Source organism: Carassius carassius, chromosome 14 (assembly GCF_963082965.1).
Source record: "Carassius carassius chromosome 14, fCarCar2.1, whole genome shotgun sequence".
Lineage (NCBI taxonomy): Eukaryota > Metazoa > Chordata > Actinopteri > Cypriniformes > Cyprinidae > Carassius > Carassius carassius.
Window position 1 is genome coordinate 24,595,832 of NC_081768.1, and position 24,006 is coordinate 24,619,837.

Genomic DNA, 24,006 nt, shown 5'->3' on the forward strand with positions numbered 1-24,006 from the left:
AAAAAAGCCAAACAAAAGCGTCACAACGGTAAACAGGAAACACAACTGTGCAGGCACGGTGCATTATGGGAAAGGATTAAATGGGGTTGCAACCGATTGTGTCCAACTGTATATTGCCCTTTATAAAACGTTTAGTTTATCGCGTGGTCAATATATCCACGTCAAGAACGTTTTAAGGTCTCAATACTAAATGTAGAATCACTCTGAGCTTGTAATGGCACGCGCCCGCTAGAGCCTCACTGTCACTTACACACATTATAATGTCCAGGATTCAATATATCCGCCATAAACCTACAAATATATTGAACACGATGATGAACGATCTGAGCGAATCTCCTGCAGCGAGGCCCAGATACACACAAACTGAAACTGAACAAGATGCGTACAGTCTGTACTTTCTGTTCTAGCGCAAGCTTCTGCTGAAATAACGCGCACTTGCTCGAAAAGTATAACTGCTGACCATTTAAATGCATGCATGACAGAAGACAGACAATCCGCGAGACCATTGACTCAATACAATCCCTTTAAGACACGGATAATACGCGGATAAACAACAAAACTAAAATGCACTTGTGAATCGTTAACATGAATCTGATCTCCTGAGAGAGTGACTGCATGATCTCAGATGGATTTAAATTCCTCAATACAAGACCCCTTGTGATGTCCCCCTCTCCTCACTGCACGTCATCTGCTCATTAACCAAACGCGTGCACTGATTCATTAGTATGCACGCTTCCAAGTCGGTTCAAATGATATTGAATGTAATTACCGAGCATGTAATGTGCTGTCTGGTCGTAAATCGGTTGTGTTCTGCCGCACCTCTGTCAGATCATCATCATCACCATCTTCGATGTCACCTCGGATGTGTTTCTCACTCACAGCCTCGACGCGTCACTGCTGACGTGTGTACCATATGGATGGACTTCCGCATTCCATTGTTATTACGCCTTTTTACTGTCTATGCTTTTTACACTACATACAATAATATCTGTATAAACCGAATCAACACTGTTCACAACAATAACTAAACATGAGTTTAAGAAAATGTGACACTCAAAATAATTATAAAGTACTGTGAAGTGCGTTTCAGCGCTGATTAATATATTTCCCTTGTCCAAGAAAAAAAAGAGATTAACGCACGTTTTCCCTTTTTAGATAAAAAGCTCTTTTAACCACGACTAGTTGAATTTATATTGATATATGTATTTTGATTAGATGTATATCGTTTTAAGCGATGCAAAAAAGCAACAGTAATATCTTGGCCATATGAAATCACACATTTAAAAATAATAATAATATAAGAAGAAGAAAAAACACAACAACAACAATAATAATACATGGTAGAGTAAATAAAAATATAAAATGTATTGTTTTACCTAAATACTGAAACAATTTTTAATAATATTACAAAACACACATTATTTGTTTTATAAAATGTGTGAAATTGAAAAAAAGAGGGCCTGGAGCCTTTTTATGTATATTCTTCTTCCTGAGTAATTAATAATTCTCATTTTTGCATTTGATCATCTTCCTTAAGTTGTAAAATGAAAACAATTCCAACGCTAGACATTTATACAAAGCGAAATAAAACGCGTTTTCATTAATAACTAATTAAAAATAATCTATTAGTAATCTATGTGAAATTAAATTTAAAGGTTTCAGTAACAGGTTTCATATCCCCCTCTAAATTACACAGTGATATATATATATATATATATATATATATATATATATATATATATATATATATATATATATATATATATATATATATATATACACATTTCATCCATTATTTTATACGAAACCTTTTCATTTGGGTCATTCTGCATCTGCAAATCTCCAAATGAATTCGCTTTAGTTTCACTTTCCCTGTATGTTTATCTGGCCAGAAATAGTTGCTGTCGCAACTGTCGTGTATCTGTTTCAGGAAAACTTTACATTTAGTATATTCACAGTTTGTCCACATCACCACACGGGTTATTTTTTCTCAGATTATATTAAAGTATAAATGCTAAGCCTGTGTGGTTTGAGCGATGAGAGCTGTTCGTGGTGGGTAGTTCAATGAACGTCGACAGACAGTTTACTTTACGGCAAACAAGAGGAGCTCCGGGTTAAACATTCGCCACGCAGCGACAAGCGAGGGAAAATACTGAATAATTAAACCATCTGATTGTGGTTTTGAAAAAAAAAATAGACTAATTTTAAGGCAAACAGAGTCCTTATTTGACTTTATTACTACTGAGCTGCTAAATTAAAGCTCATCAAGGAACAGATTACAGGTGTTTGTCCGGGGTTTGTCGGCTAACACTTGTGCGCAAAGCTATTCCTATAAATTAGACAAACCTTTTAAAGTTTAACTGAGTAAAAAGGTGCACGAACTTAGAGACATGGATAAGGAGTCATCAGGCTCATCTAGCCCAGGCTCAAGAAGAACAGGAGGCCTCGGGCTGTTTGGATCATCAGCTGGCCCTCAGTACTCAAAGACTGAGCTGGCTGGAGTGCCACGTGAGTCCACGCTACTGTTTTAATCTGCTACTGTTTTAATCTACACATGATTCAGTCCACGCTACTGTTTTAATCTACACATGATTCAGTCCACGCTACTGTCTTAATCTACACATGATTCAGTCCACGCTACTGTCTTAATCTACACATGATTCAGTCCACGCTACTGTCTTAATCTACACATGATTCAGTCCACGCTACTGTCTTAATCTACACATGATTCAGTCCACGCTACTGTCTAAATCTACACGTGATTCAGTCCACGCTACTGTTTTAATCTACACGTGATTCAGTCCACGCTACTGTTTTAATCTACACGTGATTCAGTCCACCTACTGTCTTAATCTACACATGATTCAGTCCACGCTACTGTCTTAATTTACACATGATTAAATCCACGCCACCGTCTTAATCTACACATGATTCAGTCCTCTCTACTGTCTTAATCTACACATGATTCAGTCCACGCTACTGTCTTAATCTACACATGATTCAGTCCACGCTACTGTCTTAATCTACACATGATTCAGTCCTCGCTACTGTCTTAATCTACACGTGATTCAGTCCACGCTACTGTCTTAATCTACACGTGATTCAGTCCACGATACTGTCTTAATCTACACATGATTCAGTCCACGCTACTGTCTTAATCTACACATGATTAAATCTACGCCACCGTCTTAATCTACACATGATTCAGTCCTCTCTACTGTCTTAATCTACACATGATTCAGTCCACGCTACTGTCTTAATCTACACATGATTCAGTCCTCTCTACTGTCTTAATCTACACATGATTCAGTCCACGCTACTGTCTTAATCTACACATGATTCAGTCCTCTCTACTGTCTTAATCTACACATGATTCAGTCCTCTACTGTCTTAATCTACACGTGATTCAGTCAACGCTACTGTCTTAATCTACACGTGATTCAGTCCACGCTACTGTCTTAATCTACACGTGATTCAGTCCTCTCTACTGTCTTAATCTACACATGATTCAGTCCACGCTACTGTCTTAATCTACACATGATTCAGTCCACGCTACTGTCTTAATCTACACATGATTCAGTCCACGCTACTGTCTTAATCTACACATGATTCAGTCCTCTCTACTGTCTTAATCTACACATGATTCAGTCCACGCTACTGTCTTAATCTACACATGATTCAGTCCTCTCTACTGTCTTAATCTACACATGATTCAGTCCTCGCTACTGTCTTAATCTACACATGATTCAGTCCTCTCTACTGTCTTAATCTACACATGATTCAGTCCACGCCACCGTCTTAATCTACACGATTCAGTCCACGCCACCGTCTTAATCTACACATGATTCAGTCCTCGCTACTGTCTTAATCTATACATGATTCAGTCCTCTCTACTGTCTTAATCTATACATGATTCAGTCCTCTCTACTGTCTTAATCTACACGTGATTCAGTCCTCTCTACTGTCTTAATCTACACATGATTCATTCCTCTCTACTGTCTTAATCCACCTATGATTCAGTCCTCTCTACTGTCTTAATCTACACGTGATTCAGTCCTCTCTACTGTCTCAATCTACACGTGATTCAGTCCTCTCTACTGTCTTAATCTACACATGATTCAGTCCTCGCTACTGTCTTAATCTACACATGATTCAGTCCTCTCTACTGTCTTAATCTACACGTGATTCAGTCCACGATACTGTCTTAATCTACACGTGATTCAGTCCTCGCTACTGTCTTAATCTACACATGATTCAGTCCTCTCTACTGTCTCAATCTACACGTGATTCAGTCCACGATACTGTCTTAATCTACACTTGATTCAGTCTTCTCTACTGTCTCAATCTACACGTGATTCAGTCCTCTCTACTGTCTTAATCTACACGTGATTCAGTCCTCTCTACTGTCTTAATCTACACATGATTCAGTCCTCGCTACTGTCTTAATCTACACATGATTCAGTCCTCGCTACTGTCTTAATCTACACATGATTCAGTCCTCTCTACTGTCTCAATCTACACCTGATTCAGTCCTCTCTACTGTCTTAATCTACACGTGATTCATTCCTCTCTACTGTCTTAATCTACACATGATTCAGTCCTCGCTACTGTCTTAATCCACCTATGATTCAGTCCTCTCTACTGTCTTAATCTACACGTGATTCAGTCCTATCTACTGTCTCAATCTACACGTGATTCAGTCCTCTCTACTGTCTTAATCTACACATGATTCAGTCCTCGCTACTGTCTTAATCTACACATGATTCAGTCCTCTCTACTGTCTTAATCTACACGTGATTCAGTCCACGCTACTGTCTTAATCTACACGTGATTCATTCCTCTCTACTGTCTTAATCTACACGTGATTCATTCCTCTCTACTGTCTTAATCTACACGTGATTCAGTCCTCTCTACTGTCTTAATCTACACGTGATTCAGTCCTCTCTACTGTCTTAATCTACACGTGATTCAGTCCTCTCTACTGTCTTAATCTACACGTGATTCAGTCCTCTCTACTGTCTTAATCTACACATGATTCAGTCCACGTCACCGTCTTAATCTACACGTGATTCAGTCCACGCTACTGTCTTAATCTACACGTGATTCATTCCTCTCTACTGTCTTAATCTACACGTGATTCAGTCCTCTCTACTGTCTTAATCTACACGTGATTCAGTCCTCTCTACTGTCTCAATCTACACGTGATTCAGTCCTCGCTACTGTCTTAATCTACACGTGATTCAGTCCTCTCTACTGTCTTAATCTACACGTGATTCAGTCCACGATACTGTCTTAATCTACACGTGATTCAGTCCACTCTACTGTCTCAATCTACACGTGATTCAGTCCTCTCTACTGTCTCAATCTACACGTGAATCAGTCCTGTCTACTGTCTTAATCTACACATGATTCAGTCCTCTCTACTGTCTTAATCTACACATGATTCAGTCCTCGCTACTGTCTTAATCTACACGTGATTCAGTCCTCTCTACTGTCTTAATCTACACATGATTCAGTCCTCTCTACTGTCTTAATCTACACATGATTCAGTCCTCTCTACTGTCTTAATCTACACGTGATTCAGTCCACGCTACTGTCTTAATCTACACGTGATTCAGTCCACGCTACTGTCTTAATCTACACATGATTCAGTCCTCTCTACTGTCTAAATCTACACATGATTCAGTCCTCGCTACTGTCTTAATCTATACATGATTCAGTCCTCTCTACTGTCTTAATCTACACGTGATTCAGTCCTCTCTACTGTCTCAATCTACACATGATTCAGTCCTCTCTACTCTTAATCTACACGTGATTCAGTCCACGATACTGTCTCAATCTACACGTGATTCAGTCCTCTCTACTGTCTTAATCTACACATGATTCAGTCCTCTCTACTGTCTTAATCTACACGTGATTCAGTCCTCTCTACTGTCTCAATCTACACGTGATTCAGTCCTCTCTACTGTCTTAATCTACACATGATTCAGTCCTCTCTACTGTCTTAATCTACACATGATTCAGTCCTCGCTACTGTCTTAATCTACACATGATTCAGTCCTCTCTACTGTCTCAATCTACACATGATTCAGTCCTCTCTACTGTCTTAATCTACACATGATTCAGTCCTCTCTACTGTCTCAATCTACACGTGATTCAGTCCACGATACTGTCTTAATCTACACATGATTCAGTCCACTCTACTGTCTCAATCTACACGTGATTCAGTCCACGATACTGTCTTAATCTACACATGATTCAGTCCTCTCTACTGTCTCAATCTACACGTGATTCAGTCCACGATACTGTCTTAATCTACACATGATTCAGTCACTTACTAAAGCTGTTTTTCTGAACAGTGACAGGCATGAGTCCCCTCTCTCCGTACCTTAATGTGGACCCCAGGTATCTCATACAGGTGAGATCTGAGGTCTGTGGTTTTAGATGAGATTTGTTTGTTTGTAATATATGAGATTTAATGGATGTCTGTCTTGATCATGTGCTCACAGGACACAGATGAGTTCATTTTACCCACTGGAGCAAACAAAATGAGAGGACGCTTTGAACTGGCCTTCTTTACTATTGGCGGATGCTGTATCACAGGTATCTTCTCTCTTCTTCCTCACACATGCGTCATAGAGTCTCAGTGTTTGCTTTTCACATTTTCTAAAATATTATAACTCGTACAGGTGCTGTTTCTGGGGCTGTAAATGGACTTAGAATGGGCTTGTCTGAAACCAGAAACATGGCTTGGTCCAAACCTCGCAATGTACAGTGAGTAATGTAATTGTAGTTCTTAAAGTTTACTATAATAAACTATCTGTTCATGGACTGGCACATAAAATCATGCTTTAGTCAATAATATTTATTTGTGTCATGTTTCATAATTATGATGATAAAGTCACAATTTCAACCTTTTATGATTATGACTTATTGTCTCCTAATGTTGACTTTTTAAGATATTATAATAAGAGAAAATGTAATTTTTTTATTATTTTAACAAGGAGAAAACCTCACTTAACGGGAAATGCCCACCATTACAGGATTGCCCTGAAACTGTGAGATAAAATGTCGAATTTCTGAGATGAAGTCGTTACGACGTAAAAAGTACAATTTAGTTACTTTTAATTCCTTTTAAGTTCAGCTTTTTGTCATAAATTTGCCTATCTTCATTTTTTTTCTTATCTTATAATTTTTTATTTATTTTTTCTTAGTTTAGTACCTCAAAACCCCAAAATTTGTCATTCTGCCTGTAATAATTATGATTTACTAAAGCATTTTTTTTTCTATCTCTTCTGGAAATGGGCTTCCTTTCCACTAGAGATCTCTTTAATGATGTTTCATTTTCCAGTGCACTGATGGATTGTATTACTTCTTGCACACTTGCTTGCGCTCATAAGCAGCAGAGGGCAGTGTTCACCACAGTGTGCACCATAGCTTTCACAGGAACAGAAACGGCAGAAGTGAAGTGAAACCCATACAATAGGGTTATTCCGTGAGGTCAGTGGAGCATGAGTCGTGAATAGGCAGATAAACCAAAACTGAGCATTACAGTCCCATGTTTCCTTTGGTAACTTTGTGGTGATGCACCACATTCCACCAAAACCAGAGTCAAGTGCATTTTTCTTTTGAATTTAAATTGGGATGCGGACAGTTGGGTGGTTTCATACTGGTTGTGACGTCACAAATTGGAGAAGAAAATGGAACAAGAGAAAAAAAAAGTCCCACATTTGAAACCGCAAACCCTTAATCAGCCAGTACAGTGTATATATAAGAGAAATGGATAGAATCTCAAAACAACAATTTATAACAAGTCATTCCTGTTGGGAAAAAGATGTACGTACCCTTTTAAATCCAGACATGGCCAAATTTTTAATAAAGTCTTGTATAGGCCAAAAATCAATATTGTAGTACAAACCCGATTCCAAAAAATTTTGGGACACTAAACAAAATGTGAATAAAAACAGAATGCAATGATGTGGAAGTTTCAAATTTCAATATTTTATTCAGAAGACAACATAGATGACATATCAAATGTTTAAACTGAGAAAATGTATAATTTTAAGGGAAAAATAAGTTGATTTTAAATTTTATGGCATCAACACACCTCAAAAAAGTTGGGACAAGGCCATGTTTACCCCTGTGTGGTATCCCCTCTTCTTTTTATAAAAGTCTGCAAACGTCTGTGGACTGAGGAGACAAGTTGCTCAAGTTAAGGAATAGGAATGTTGTCCCATTCTTGTCTAATACAGGCTTCTAGTTGCTCAGCTGTCTTAGGTCTTCTTTGTCGCATCTTCCTCTTTATGATGTGCCAAATGTTTTCAATGGGTGAAAGATCTAGTCTGCAGGCTGGCTGTTTCAGTACCCGGATCCTTCTTCTTCGCAGCTATGATGTTGTAATTGATGCAGTATGTGGTCTGGCATTGTCATGTTGGAAAATGCAAGGTCTTCCCTGAAAGAGACGATGTCTGGATGGGAACATATGTTGTTCTAGAACTTGGCTATACCTTTCAGCATTGATGGTGTCTTTCCAGATGTGTAAGCTGCCCATGCCACACGCACTCATGCAACCCCATACCATCAGAGATGCAGGCTTCTGAACTGAGCGCTGATAACAACTTGGGTTGTCCTTGTCCTCTTTAGTCCGGATGAAATGGCGTCCCAGTTTTGCAAAAAGAACTTCAAATTTTGATTCGTCTGACCAACAGAACAGTTTTCCACTTTGCCACAGTCCATTTTAAATGAGCCTTGGCCCAGAGAAAACGCCTGAGCTCCTGGATCATGTTTAGATATGGTTTCTTTTTTGACCTATAGAGTTTTAGCGGATTGTGTTCACCGACAATGTTTTCTGGAAGTATTCCTGAGCCAATGTTGTGATTTCCATTACAGTAACATTCCTGTATGTGATGCAGTGCCGTCTAAGGGTCCGAAGATCACGGGCATCCAGTACGGTTTTCCGGCCTTGCCCCTTACGCACAGAGATTGTTCCAGATTCTCTGAATCTTTGGATGATATTATGCACTGTAGATGATCATAACTTCAAACTCTTTGCAATTGTTCTCTGAGAAACTCCCTATATTGCTCCACTATTTTTCGCCGCAGCATTGGGGGAATTGGTGATCCTCTGCCCATCTTGACTTCTGAGAGACACTGCCACACTGAGAGGCTCTTTTTATACCCAATCATGTTGCAAATTGACCTAATAAGTTGATAAGTTGCAAATTGGTCCTCCAGCTGTTCCTCATATGTACATTTAACTCTCCGGCCTCTTATTGCTACCTGTCCCAACTTTTTTGGAATGTGTAGCTCAATCCCAATATTTGGCATGACATTTCAAAATGTCTCCCTTTCAACATTTGATATGTTATCTATATTCTATTGTGAATAATATATACGTTTATGAGATTTGTAAATTATTCAATTCCTTTTACTTACTTTTAGTGTCCCAACTTTTTTGGAACCGGGTTTGTACTAATATATCTAAAACAATTGTCTGGACTGTTTTTATTGTCACGAGACAATGATTTCAGGGCAGACTTAAGATGCTTTACTTTGTACGATTTACCCAGAACATACGTTATATATATATATATATATATATATATATATATATATATATATATATAAAATCTCATTTATTTTTTTAATCAAAAGTGCATTTAAATAATCTTTTACACATTTATATACAGAGTTGTATATACTAATGTGTAAAATATTATCATTTTTAAAGTCATAATGATGAGGCGAAAGTTAAAAATTATGAGGAACGAAGTCAAAGTTGACAAAGTTTTTTTTTTTTTCTCAATTTAAGATAGAATTTTATAATATGCTTGTATTTATATAATGCTTGTTGAATGTTGAACCTGTGTCTACTATGTAATACTGTAAAGTGAAGCTGATATGGCAATATTGTGTGTGTGTGTGTGTGTGTGTGTGTGCGCAATTTCTTTTTACAGTTTAAAAATAGTGTGGCCACTAAACATAATATTCTTCAGTTTAAAAAACAAACAAACCTCAGCTGATTTCAAGACTTGTGATTAGGACACAAATTTGATCCTGATTATTACAACACTTGGTTCCTCTTCTGACAATGCTTGTGTTTTTGCAGCCATTACAGCCCTGAATAAATGATTTGAGCAACAACATTCATCAAGATTGTTTGATTTCTTTAATATTACTAAATACACTGCTAGACGTTGACAATTTCAATCAAAAGCTCTCTATTTTGTAATTAGTTTTTCCATTTAATTAGGGGCCAAGCACCGAAGGTGCGTAGGCCCCTATTGTTTTCGTTGGCGTTATTATTCTTCTTCTTCTTCTTCCGCCGCAAGTCTATGGCAGCCCATAGAACCGATTGCGGGAAAGTTGTATAACTTGGCACACTGATAGGGGACAGTCCCGACATTAACTATAGCAAATTTGAAGTCTCTAACTCCTACTCTCTAGCGCCACCATTTGTCCAAACTTTCAATGTTTGTATGCTAATAACTTTTGAACCGTAAGCCAGAAAATGGAAATTCTTTTTTCCTCTGAATTGGCTCATGCCAAGTCGAATGAACCCCAAAATTCAAAAATTGCAAGGTTTAGTTTTTTCGCTATTTTCAATTTTTCGAAAAACCTACTTTTTTGAACTCGTCCTAGACAGTTAGTTCGATCTTCACGAAAATTGGCTCATATCATCTTCAGACCATGCTGGCAAAAAGTTATGGAATTCAAGTTGATTCGTCCAACCGTTGTCGAATGACACGTAAACAAATTTGACAAAAAGCACGCAAAAATGCACGTGAGGCTATATCTCGGCAACGGTTTGGCATATTGAGACCAAACTTGGTGTGTGTTATAACAAGCATGACTTGAGACTACCTGCAGTGTTTCGACACAGCGCCACCTAGTGGTCAGGAGATATGAAAAATGCATATTTTGGCTTATAACTTCTGAATGGTTTGGCCAAAAATCACATAACTGGTCTCTTTTGGAATGATATCCAATTTTCCCGTGTCGGCCATTTTAGGCGTCGGCCATTTTGAATTACGCTTTAAAATGCTGTATTTTTTGAACGCATTACCGTATCATTACGAAAATAATTACAAAAATGTTCGGCTCCATGCCCTGAAGGTACTCAAAAAGTTTGGTGGCGGCGCCACCTTGTGGTCAAAAGTTATAATGAAATATCTAAAAAATGCTAATAACTTTTGAGTAAACTAGACTATTTAAATGAAAATCATCTCTCTATATTCTCTGGGTCATGCCGAGAGCATTGATACCAATTATGCGAAAATTGGCCATACTTCCTGTCCGCCATTTTGATAAATGTTAAAAACCTACTTTTTCGAACTCCTCCTAGACCGTTAGTCCGATTTTCACCAAATTTGACGTGGATAATCTTCAGACCAAGCTGGCCAAAAGTTATGGATTTCGTGTCGATATACGAAACGGTTCTCATTTAGCGCATCAACGAATTTGCTGGAAGGGTGCCAAAATGCATTTGAGGCTGTATCTCTGCAATGCTTTGACATATTTGCACCAAACTTTGTATCTGTAATTGTCACCTCACACTGACCATGCCACATAAATTTGGTAACAGCGCCACCTATTGGTCAAGAGTAATAAACCATTCATTAACCATGAATAATTACACTTTTAAAAATGCTAATAACTTTTTAATGATTTAGCCTATTGTAATGAAACTGGTCTCAAAATATTCCCTGGCTTATGACGACAACATTGATCCGGTCCGCCATTTTGATTTATGTTAAAAAGCTTCTTTTTCGAACTCCTCATCAACGGTAGGTCCGATTTTCACCAAATTTGAATCAAATGATCTTCAGACTGTGCTGACACAAAGTTATGGATTTCATGTCGATAGACAAAACTATATTCGTATACCACAGCGACGAATTCGAGCCATGATGCCAGAATGACACTTCAAGTTGTATCTTTGCAATGCTTTATCATATTGACACCAAACTTTGTGTGTGTTATTGTCATCTCACACAGAACACACCATAATTATTTGATTACAGTGCCACCTGTTGGTCAAAAGTGATAGGCCATTTAATCTTATTACTAGTGGTTGTATTTATGATTTTTCAGCCATTTCAATTACAATCATCCTAAAATTGGTTTAACTGCTCATTGTTGGACTTTGTGTGATGCTCCATGCCATGCTTAGCTCCTAAATTTGCCGCTGCAGTGCTTGGCCCCGTAATTGCTGCTTGCAGCTATATTTTCAATTTTATGTTTTTTATTTATTTATTTTTAGTTCAATAAAGATTGTGTTGTGACAGCTGTTTTAAATCAATAGGCCAAATACATCTGTGTGTACACACCTGTGTGTCCCAAAGCATCCTGTGGTCAAGGCTGTTCACATGCACTTCTTTACAAGTTCTACAAACACAGTGAGCCAAAGTCTGCCACTCTACTGCTGTTTCGACAACAGCGCCGATTTATACGATGTTTGGGTGATAAAGTGTTATGATCACCCTGTCAAAAAAAATGCATTTCCTTAAAGACTGGCACAGGTCAAGGAAGTTGCTATTGAATGAGTCCACTTGAAAATCCATGTGCTGATTCATGTGTAATGAAGCAGAAATGTGCATGTTTATCTGTTTAATGAAAAGCCTTTCTGCTAATAGACTGATGTGAGTTTATGGAGTCGTTTTAATTGTGTTATTCTCAATTTCTGTATTATATAGCTTGATGTTTTAGAACAGAAGTCATTAGTGATTTAGATCAATTGTGACTTTGCTTCAAACTCTTAATCTCTTTTTCGTTCCCATTCAGGATCCTGAATATGGTGACCCGCCAAGGTGCCACATGGGCAAATACATTGGGTTCATTAGGTGAGGCGCCCAAGCTCAGACTCCTTCTCCCTCAAAATGAATCTCATCCATCTTATTAGTCATTTGAAACCGAAGGGTATTTTTATTTTGTTGGATCTTCATTATTTTTCATCTAAAAGTCATATGATAATGATTGAACTGAATGTGTTCAGCTCTGCTGTACAGTGCGTTTGGGGTGATCATAGAGAAAGCCAGAGGGGCAGAGGACGACCTCAACACCATCGCTGCAGGAACCCTTACTGGTGTCCTCTACAAATCTCCAGGTAGATCATATGTTTATCACATTTTGTCAGCAGACTTAAGGGGAAGATCCAGCAATGTTATGTACTTCCTTTTCTGTAGAAGACTTATTAGAGGAGAAAAGGGGAATTGTTCAAACTGATGATGACAAAAAAAGCATGTGATTTCATCAGATCTTTTACCCAAACATGGACGTTGCAAAATGATTCAGCACATTGCCTACTCTGCTGAAAAGTCTTTGGTCGGGTTAAGTGTCAGATAAGAGTTTTGCCATCAATGCAGTTTGTGTTCGGTGTTCACAAGATCAGTCATAACTTTAGTCACCTCACGTTGCATTGTCATGTGTCACACAGGCTAGTGAATATACAAACATCTTTACAAGCTCACAGGAAACGTGCATTGATCATAATAGTGCTGTAAAAACAATTACAGCATTTTAACTGCCATTTTTGACAGTTAAAACTCACATTTGGGCAGTTTCTGTTTAATATTAACAGAAAACAGATATGTAGCAGCATGTGTGCAAGGAAGAGTCTGGTTCCAGGGTCCAGAGAGACCGTGCATTATTATTATTTTGATTCTCATTCCAGTGGACTCTGTGTGATGGGTGGGCTCTCATTGCCTCACATTCACTCTTTCATATCAAGCCTGAACTCATGGTGGGTGTGGAGTCCTCTTACTTCTCAAAGCTCTATCTCTCTTCTCCATGTTCGGCTCCTCTCTATCTGTTTTACACCTCCGACATCTGTGAGACCGTCACTGACCAGATCTGATGGGTTCTGAACCAGAAATATTATTCTAGTTTCAGTTATACTATGAGAATTACGCCTTGTGTCTTGTGAATATAAACAACAGCTTGTACTAGATCACTTGATGAAGGTTCTGGTTTTGGCATTGATGCTTCCATGAAGAACCTTGAACATCCATGGAACTTTTTCCTTGCACAGAAGGTTCTTTATACTGAAATACTTTTCTTTTAGGTTTTTAAAATGTTCATCAGACTAAGAAAAAAAAGGTTATTTTTGGAACTGATTACTAAAAGGTTCTTCTGTGGCATATTACTACAAAAAAATCCTATTTGGATCCTTTCTTTTTAAGAGTTTAGTACTGTAAGGTTTGGATTCTCATAGTTGAGACTTTCATAGATTATTACACAATTTGGTGAGAGTGGTGAGTGCAACTTAAGGAAGAGAAGTTCATCTAGAGAAATTTAAAGGAACTGCCGATTCTTGTTTTCACTTGTTTCCTAAAGTTCTGTTTTTTTGTTGTTGAAGGAGGTTTGCGGGGCGCAGCGCGGGGCGGGTTGGTTGGGCTGACGCTTTCTGGACTCTATGCTCTCTACAGTAACTGGCACCATCTGAAGGGAAGCTCTTCTACCCGCTACTAAAGCTTCTGTCAAGACATTCAACAAATGAATCCACAAATTTTCTAAATACCAAACATGATTGTTCATATCTTTAACGTATCTTTAACACAAAACCACACTTTCAAGGCTTCAAATGAATGACAATCTCCTAAAAATATATCGTTTGCTGTTTAATATGAGCAATGTTTGAAACTATAAATCTTATTTTAGATAAAAGTTTAACATAACTATGTGATAACGTCCATTAATGTAACTGATAGATTATCAGATATGTATATAAAATCTATAATGGCTTTAGTGCTAAAGTCGTTGCTTGTTTTCAGTGTCTGCAATACATTCAGCAGGCATGCAAAACTGCAGTCTGTAATTGAGTTTAAAATGTGTTTGAATGAAACAAAACTTTGCAGTAGAAACATGAGTGTTTACTCAAATTCATTGCTTTATGAATTATGTATGAATGAAATGATGCTTGGGCACATTGCCAGCACTGTTAAAGGACACTAGAAGTGTGTATCAGTTCTGTTAAAAGGTCAATAAATCTGTGCTATAAAGATTTTTCTTTCTACATTTCTGTGTTCTGCTGAGATGTTGAAATGAGGTTTATATTTTTTCTGTTAAGGTTCCTCTTTCTGTGAGAATAAATTGGCATTTTGTGTGTTAGGGAACAGAAACTTGAAATCAGTGCCTTTATGTACTTTTATTTATTCAGTTGACAAGGTTCAAAGCATTAGAGATCATGGTAAGCGATATTTGCGATTAACCCACACGTGTACGCATGCAGTACTGCAGTCCAACACTGGCAGTGCACACATTTCTGCACAGTTTATCTTTATGTACCAACATTGGTCCAATTCTAAGTGAAGGATTGGTACATGAGATGACGTTATGATGAAATTGAATTTCAGTTACATTTTTCAACCAGTTTCACCATTTGCTCGTTTCATCTTTGTTAACAGGGTGGTTCACAGCAGAGCCATAAGCAGTACCAGTGGTTACTATAAGAGCAATTCAATTGAAAAAGAACTATTGTGATTCTATGCTAAACATTTACCAACACTCTTGAGCCTAACACAAAGACCACACAACAAACATCAGCTGCTGTAGCCCATGACACAGCAGAAATGGTGAACTTTGGTGGATTGATTTCACACATACAGGAGATGGACTGACAGCAAGCATTGCTACACATTCGGTATCAGGCATGAGTTATCAGATTTCGTGAGGTTCCAATGACAGAAGTAATGCTCTAATTAGCTGGTGTTTTATATGCCACTAAAGTTTGTAATATAATCATTGAAATAATAAAGTAAAATAAACGGCAAATTCCATACTTGAGTAAAATTCTATATATACACTCAGAACTGATGGAGGAAATCATTCTCTGCTTTAGAGCATGTTTTCCTCCATATCTGCAGGACTGAGTTTTGGAGGATTAATTAAAAAAAAAAGCTGTAACTGTGCGTGCTTAAAAGTAATATAGATTTGGTTTTATTTCAGTTCATCCCAACTGTCACCCACCCCCACTATGCCTCCATAAGGAAAAAAAGAAATTTGTATTTGTTTTGTATGCAGCAATCTGGTCACATTACTGAAATTTAACTGCATTAATCAAAAAAAAAAGGGGGCTATAAGACAGTAATTCACATGACATGGATTCAAGTGATGGTGTTCCAAATGCCTTGCCTCCTGGACGGGACCTTTACTCCAAATCACCCTTTCAATCAAGAAGATTACTGCGAGAATGAATCTCTAAAGAGCACTGAAGAAACAAATACGGTGCAATAATCAGCGATATAATAACGCTAGAGTCAAATCTCCAAAAGCCAATGGATGTTGCATTTATATCTGAAAGAAAAGAGAAAATTGTTTTACTTCCTCTGAATGCGAAAAAACGTGACTACTTATATAAAAAAAAAAAAAAATAAATAAAAAAGGTTTATATATATATTTTTTTAGTTTCTCACCTGTGTAACTGCTTGATGTAGCCACTTCTCTTTGTCCCCACTGAGCTTCATACAGGAAAACAGGTCACAAACTGTGGGTAGGCCTAGCCTTTCCTGGACAAACCACAGGAAAACGTGTTATGAAGTGTATGGATATAATGTATGTGAATATGAATAATGTGTGAATATGTTCCTTAAAGGGACGGTTCAATCAAAAACAAAAATTCTGTCATCAATTCATTTCGTTCTATACCCCTAATACTTTCATTTATTATTGAAATACAAAAGACGATTATATTTTTAATGAAACTTGAGAGGTTTCTGTTCCTTCATTGAAAGTTCAAGAAACCAAAACAACAATCTTAAAGACTTTGTAAAAGTAATCAAATCATGAGTTTGTGTTTACCATATTTGATGTGCCCTATATATATATATATATATATATGTGTGTGTTGATCAATGTTTATACATGAATAAAGTTCTGAATTAAGTCTGTTAATCATCTAAATAGATTGGGTCTCTTTGGAATCTTTATGAACGTTTTGGCACCAAAGTTTGATGGAGGGACAGAAAACTCTCAATGGTTTTTATTTGCATTTAGAAAGTCATATGGGTTTGGACAATTGGGATTGATGACAATCCCAATGGGATTGATGACCATTTTTGGTTAAACTATGCCATTAATGTGTTAATGTTGTGCTGGGCCTCACCTGTGCACTGGCCCGTTTGCGTAGAAGCCATTTGTCCTCTTCGATATCTTTGCTGTCTCGCTCCTTAGTGTTCTCGCGCTCTGGCGTCTCAGTGGTTGTGCTTATGTGCTTCATCTCTGGCAAAAGCCAGTTCTGCAAATGCTCCTGGGTGGAGCTCTCAGAGTCTGAGAGGTACGGGGTCACCCAGGCAGAGAGGGATGACAGAGCAGGGGACTTGGCACTGTTGCTCGGGTGCAGCCATGCCTCGAGGATGGCTTGAACCTTCTGCTGCTGCTCCTGCTGCTGGCTGGAAGCTTTGTTTGGGGCGTTCTTATTGACAGGAACGCCATTCTTATCTCGACCCTCTTTCTTGAGGAGCCAGGCACTGAGGGCCTCTTTTCCACAGTTGTCGTCACAGACACATTGAGCGTAGCTGGCACAGGTCTCGTTGGCTTTGCAGGTGGTCTCAATAGGGATGGTCTTGTGAAGCCACATCTCGATGGCTTCTGGACTGGTGACTGGAGTGCTGGCAGCGGATGAGGGTGGAGTCTTTAGGCACTTGAGCTTTCCGAGGTTTTCGATTTCCACGGCAGCGGTGCGTGTGGCACAGCAAGAGCTGCAGTCTGACTTGGTTAGCCAATCACTGGAGGAGAAGCTCTCGTAAAAGGGGTTGATGATCAGCTTGAAGCGGTCAGCATCTGACACCAGGCTGGTTTTATCTTGCTTGACCGGGCTTGGGCTGAACAGCCACTTGCTGAGTTCTTCTTCCTCAACAGCGTCATCCCATTTTTCCTGCTGGTCTTCCACCTCATCAAGATTTAGGTCACTTTCTTCGATCATCTCAATCGAAAAGGTTGAGCTTCCGCTGCAGGTTCGCTCACGAACTGGCAATTTCTCTTTCAGAAGCCACGACTCCAGGTCTTGAAGCTGACCCCAAGCTTTCTGGAAGTCAAAGGCAGGTAACTCTCGCTCTTCCTATAAAGTGAAAATAAAAACCATAAAAACTCAGTGTGCCATTTTCTAAAGACATGCATTTAAGAGCAGTAGCACTTTAGCAACAGTCAAGTGAATAATTCAACGGTTTTCAATAATAGGGTCATACATCTGCTCTTATAGCAGACTTTAATCACATGATGAAAAATAAAATAAAATAAGTTTACCTGAGATTCCTTGGAAACAAGCAGCCAGTCCTGAGGGTTTGTGCTGAGGTGGTGTCCTACAGGAGCGCTGCTTACTGAACGGTTTCCTAGAAGCCACTCCGCCAGAGGATTGTCCCATTCAGGATCTAGTTTCTAATTTAACAAGATGGGTATTTTACTTTGATTGCAAATTAACGAGCAGGAAGCCACACAAGCCATGTGTAACATCAAAAACAAACCTGTTTCTTGCAAGAAACTGGGCAGTCCTGGAGAAGCCATGGTCTCTCAGAAGAGTTTGAGGTCTCCATGTGCTGCAGCAGAGAGCAGTTATGAATTCATGTGCTTTGTGTAAGGATGAACAGGTCTATTTATAGCAATGGTATGAGCACATAGTATTGACACGCTCTACTCTTCCCAGCTACACTGTGATCCTGTCAAAAGTCAACTAGTCAATTTCAATTGGTCTACATCAGGCACAACAGCACTGAACAAAAGTGCAGAAAAGTTCAGGATCAATTTGTACTGTTGTCAGAAGTAGTGTAATTGATAGAGCACATCAGAAATAGAACGGCATTGTTTCAGATCCTGTTTAGATAGTATTGCTGATTATACTGGGCTCTGTTTGTGCCGTACCACTGTCAGGTGTAGATTTCAAATTTTCAAAATTGTTTCTAATTTTCATCTAATGTAAACGGTTTTGAAAACATGCTTTATTTTTGCTGTATTATAGTTCTTGCATTAACATTTTTATACTACTTGGTCATGGTGGAGGTTGTCCAAATGTAGTCAATGTAGTGAATTCAAGCAATTTCAAATTAAATATATTGAGATATGTATTGATAAAAGGCTGAAAATATTGAGATCTACTGGAGTTTTAGTCTTTATTTTAGCTTTTTTTCTGAATTTCTTACTTTTTACAGCTATGAATCTATATTGACCACAACCCTTTGTGTCCAAGTCTGCAAATCAGCAATTCCACAAACCTGGGTTGAAATGGTCCCAAAGGATGTGATAGCCTGGCGCAAGCTGCGTGCATCGGCTTGGAAACTCATCTCTGGGCTTTCGTCAGGAGTCAGATTGAGAGAAGAAAACCTGGGATGACAAAAGACAAGTTTTAAACACATTATTATCCAATACATTTTCATCATCTACACAGACATTATTGTGGTTGAAAATTATTGTAGATTGTTTGGAGATTCACAGTGACATGTAAACAGTCATTTAACACACTGGAGCAGATGTACAAAACAAAACCATTCTAGAAAAGTCCATCTGGCTCTTACTTTTCCAGGCAGCTGGTGAGCTGAGCGGCCAGATTGTTGCTACTGGAATACTCCAGCTGATGAATGAGGATGTCAAAGTGGCCTTTGAGCTGTAAGAAACCACGAGAGAACAATCATTTCAGTTTTACAGTAACTCAAGCAGAACAGAGTCAATATTCAGAGTCAATATTCAGATCACATTTCTCAGAATTATTAAAAGTATCTGAACGGACCACTTTATTTAAGTCTTGACTGTAAGCAACGATACCATTATTTACGCAATAAAAGCTCAATTTTCCTGACTGTGTGGACAAATGATCACATGTACTTCTTCAAACCGAAAATGTAAAAATGCTCACCAAATGCAGCTGCTGTAGCTGCTGATGTAAAGTTTCTCCTTTGAGCTGCTCCACCAGATCAATCTGCTCCAGCAGCCAGACCTCACGAGAGCGAAGGATCTCCAGATGTCTACTGATACAGCTGTGCAGCTGAGACTTCACCTGAGAGCAAGCAGAAGCACATACGTGTGAGTCCTGATGCGTCTGCCTTCGGTATGAAAGAGCTCCGATGCCAAGCAGCTTTTAAAACTCCTGCTGAGGTGAATAAGACGTCCCTCCTCCTAAACCGCTGAAGGACAGCCTGTCATGATCTGAGCTCTACAATAATAGGGTCCTCAATCTTTTAAAACAGAAAAACATTATTATACTCTGATCCTGTTTCAAGAGAATATGGGCAAAGCCAATGAGGTTTCTCAATAAAGCTTAAGTGAATGAGTGTAAATCCTTTATACTTGCCTACAAAGTATTTTCGAGACCATTTCTCAATGGTTAATACATCTGAGCTTGTTTAGCTGTGGTCTAGTAAGCCCTACTCCTTTTAGACGACCTGCATCTAAATAGTAATTATAACCTGTGCTTGTAAGCTGGGACAAATTATGTCATATTCATGGATGTTTTCTTATGTTTAGAACACAAACAAGAAAAAAACATTTCATTGTGCAGTAAATGAGCTTCAAGCACATTACGAAGCATGTCAGTGTTCACACCCACTAGAAAAGATAAATGATATTTATAACTAAGTCACACTAAACCGTTAATAACACAAGCATGATTTAAGAGTCAAGTATAGAAATAAAAGATTAAAAATAGGCCAGTACTTCATATCTTTGCCTTATGCAACAGAAAACATGCAGGGGCTGTATCTCACCTCTCTGGAGTTGCTCCTGAGCTGAACTTCAGCTCTGATGACCCCAGCGATGGCCTCCTCCAGCTGGGACCGGGCCTGAACGCACTGCCTGAGGGCAGCCTTCTCTTTCTGCCCCACGGATGACATGCTGCCGACAGACAAAAGCCAATCACTTCATTCTCTATTCTCAAGTATTGTTCTCCAGGACATGAGCAAGATTGGAAAAGTTACCAACCAAACAGTTTTGGGATACCACCGATGTTCCAAATAATAACAACAACAACAAACATCATAATATGATTTTAAGGTTTAAGAAATAAGGTTTGTAACGACATGAGGGTATGTAAATTATTATTACTACATTTAGAAATTGTTTATGGTGGCAATATTTGTGACAGTTAGTTTCTAGCAACAAAATAAAAGAATTACAGTCTGAGAAACTGTGATAATTGATCTCATAGTTAATAACCTGTCGGCCAATTATCATCCAGTTTTATGGATTTTTAGTAAATATTGTGAAAACATTTCTTTAAATGTTATTTCCATTATTTTAAGTTTTAATTTCTATAATTAAATTCTGTTTTATAAAGCACCAATCAAAAGTTCAGATACACTTGACTGATTTTTTTTCTCACAATCTTAAAAATCTTTTGATCCAAAGGATCATGCATAACTACTTGAAATATTTTTGCAGACAAATGCAAATTTTGAATTAATTTCTTTAAATAAATAGCATTCTGATTCAAAGTTTTTTTTTTTTACTCGAGTTATGCATGGAAAGAAAAATGTTCTGCTTCCAGCATTTATGTGAACTCAACACAGTTCAAAATATAGTATAAAACATAACATGCATTCATTCAAACATTGTTTTTCCATAACTTTAGTGACAGTTACTATAAACTGGCGTTGAAAATACTCATTAGAAATGAGTTTGACAGTGCAAACTTTTACTGGTAGTAGAAAACTCGTTTGTCTACTTTCCTGTGAAGTCAAAGCCTCTCTGACTCAGTGTGTCAGTAATGATATGTGCCTGCCAAACTTAGTGCTACACGTGAGCTATCACACAATATACAGCTGACAGTGTCTTAAGGGCAACATTCCTAGAATCATGGAAAGAACCTGCAAAACAAAAAAAACAATGTCTGGAAAAAAAAAAAAAAAAAGTGTAACCTTACAGACCTATTAGAAGAACAGGAAGAGCTGTTTAGTGCAGCTCTCAAGCTGCATCTTAGATAAGACAGTTATTATTTTAATCTTAAAAAACCTAATAACCACCGAAGGTGCAACAACATAAAAATGTTATGTAATGACAGCCAATAACAGAATTCAGACACATCTTTGAGGAGCACAACGCCAGCCACATCTGCAGTGGACAGAACAAAAGCCCAGTCTCTCCACAGATCTAGAGCTTTCCATCCTGACCGCATGGATTTCAATTACAACAACTTAAACTAACAATACACTCTTACAAATATCAAATCAAAGTCTGAGATTTAATAAAACACAATAGCATGCACAATAACTATGGCACTACCAAAATACAATGGTTGCATTAGTGAGCAATATCAGAATACTGTAATACATAGTATTTAAGAAAAAAACATGGTACTACCATAATGCATATCAAAAAGACTAGTACTTTTAGTTTAGTGCACGTAATAGCAACGCATACTACTATATACTAAGAATTCACTGTTTGTAATCATACAACAATACAGATCCAAAAAGCCATTTCGAAATTCGGTTCCCACCTCGTCTTGTCAATCATGAGCTATTTAACAGTCGACGATGTAATGCAAATGTGCCGCTTAGATCGATTGTTGAGTGTTAGATTAAAGTCTGATTGTTCTCGCGGATTTTATTCACCTCGTCCCATAGTGACGTCACTGCAGACGTCAGCAGTAGGCCCGGCCTCTATCTGCCTCCACTCGAGCCGACTGATTCTGCACGTACACGGGGGCCCACTCACGGGGGCGCGCGACTGACGACATGATCACGACACAACGCACTAGATGACTTTCAGAAGCGCCCCCAAAACACCCCAATCTTAAATACACTGCACCCCGTGCTTGCTGGCAACTTCTGCTTTACAAGGAATCAAAAACAGGAACTGAAACTTCAGTTAAATGCTTAGGTTTCTTTAAATAGTCTTAAAAAATAACTGCAAAAATCCTGGTTTCAGACCAAAAACTTGAACTTCATCCAAGAGTTCACAAATTTACAAAGGCATACGCCTATGTGAAAATATTAAAACTAACATTAAAAGGAACATTTAATCACTGTATCTTATTTTATGGGCTTATTTAATGTTATTTCACTAGACATAATGAATGTTATAGAGAAAATCATAACATCTAGTATAAACCTTACAGCATGCATGTCAGATAAACACTGCAGCAATGACATGCATGTCAACAAATAAAAACTTATTTGAGAATGAAGCAATGTTTAGATGTTGATGAAAGTCTTCAAACTACCTGTGTTTTTATAACTTTATGACGTGGTTTTTATGATTACTTTTATCTATATCTGCAATCCACTGCCAGTCACTAAACTAGAACTACTTGCAAGGATTAAAATCTAAATAATACTTGACTGATAACGTTATGCAACTTTATAATATATGCAAAGCAAACACTTTATCAAGATACATAAAAAATCGCATAAAATGTTACGTAAAACAAAGACTAAATATCTAAAGAGGACACTGAAAAGATATGCTAAAGATCGCCCGTCTGTTGCCCCCTTTATGTGTCACAACGCCGAGGACACACTGAACTGATATCAACTCATAATTTAAAAACTTGTCATTAAAACGATTCTCAGATTACGTATACATATGTCAAGACCGTGACAATACATAAGAAGGCCTGATATTTTACAAATATAGTGAGCTCGTGCACTCACCCCCACTAGCCCAGATTAGCATTCCGACGCCGCATTAGCTAAAAGTGAAATTATTTATCTAAACAAATGTGTCATTGTAGAGACTCGATGTATACATACCTGGACTAGCTGGTAACCTTGTATGGGAACGAAGGGGATGTTAATATAATAGGCTTCTGCGAGAAGGCAGTGCGGCGACCCCTCAAGCGCTTCTCTACTAGCGAGGTATTCGGCATCGGCAAATCACAAGACCATGATCTCGCGATACTATCACGGTGCTTCCATCTAGTGGCCTGTAAAAACAACGTATTTAATACGATTTTAAAAAAGTGAATCTAAATACAAAGATTTCAGAGATTTTAGTATAACTTTGCAAACATGAAGTACCTGCCTGGAGCAAGAAGAGTTTAATATGCATGTGTGGATGAACTTAATTTTGTTAATCAGTTGTTAA

At 38.1% G+C, this 24,006-nt stretch overlaps 2 protein-coding genes across 3 annotated transcripts; one reads left to right on the top strand and one right to left on the bottom strand.

Annotated features, from left to right (window-relative positions):
• The first annotated feature begins 1,936 nt into the window (after positions 1 to 1,936).
• On the top strand, positions 1,937 to 15,002 carry timm23b (translocase of inner mitochondrial membrane 23 homolog b (yeast)). The gene is made up of 7 exons (XM_059566736.1): positions 1,937 to 2,508; positions 6,360 to 6,418; positions 6,510 to 6,603; positions 6,690 to 6,774; positions 12,784 to 12,842; positions 12,995 to 13,105; positions 14,357 to 15,002. Exons 1-7 carry the CDS (start codon positions 2,391 to 2,393, stop codon positions 14,467 to 14,469), a joined length of 639 nt encoding a protein of 212 aa, XP_059422719.1. The 5' UTR covers positions 1,937 to 2,390; the 3' UTR covers positions 14,470 to 15,002.
• A 128-nt stretch (positions 15,003 to 15,130) lies between these two features.
• On the bottom strand, positions 15,131 to 23,787 carry ncoa4 (nuclear receptor coactivator 4). 2 transcript variants are annotated; one of them, XM_059566734.1, is made up of 10 exons: positions 23,673 to 23,787; positions 20,688 to 20,814; positions 19,841 to 19,981; positions 19,503 to 19,591; positions 19,203 to 19,311; positions 18,459 to 18,530; positions 18,241 to 18,372; positions 17,102 to 18,055; positions 16,413 to 16,505; positions 15,131 to 16,293 (listed from the first exon to the last, which is right to left on the bottom strand). In XM_059566734.1, exons 2-10 carry the CDS (start codon positions 20,811 to 20,813, stop codon positions 16,288 to 16,290), a joined length of 1,722 nt encoding a protein of 573 aa, XP_059422717.1. In that variant the 5' UTR covers position 20,814; positions 23,673 to 23,787; the 3' UTR covers positions 15,131 to 16,287. The 2 variants fall into 2 exon arrangements, with proteins under 2 accessions (XP_059422717.1, XP_059422716.1); XM_059566733.1 differs by lacking the exon at positions 23,673 to 23,787 and adding an exon at positions 22,418 to 22,562.
• Positions 23,788 to 24,006: the final 219 nt, after the last annotated feature.

Excerpts from the sequence above, each read along its gene's own strand:
- timm23b (XM_059566736.1), top strand. The coding sequence starts at position 2,391 with ATGGATAAGGAGTCATCAGGCTCATCTAGCCCAGGCTCAAGAAGAACA. Across the intron at positions 2,509-6,359 it reads TGAGCTGGCTGGAGTGCCAC|TGACAGGCATGAGTCCCCTC; the intron begins GTGAGTCCACGC and ends TTTTCTGAACAG. Across the intron at positions 6,604-6,689 it reads TGGCGGATGCTGTATCACAG|GTGCTGTTTCTGGGGCTGTA; the intron begins GTATCTTCTCTC and ends TAACTCGTACAG.
- ncoa4 (XM_059566733.1), bottom strand. Across the intron at positions 19,592-19,840 it reads AGCTACAGCAGCTGCATTTG|CTCAAAGGCCACTTTGACAT; the intron begins GTGAGCATTTTT and ends GGTTTCTTACAG. Across the intron at positions 18,531-19,202 it reads TTGGGACCATTTCAACCCAG|CACATGGAGACCTCAAACTC; the intron begins GTTTGTGGAATT and ends TCTCTGCTGCAG.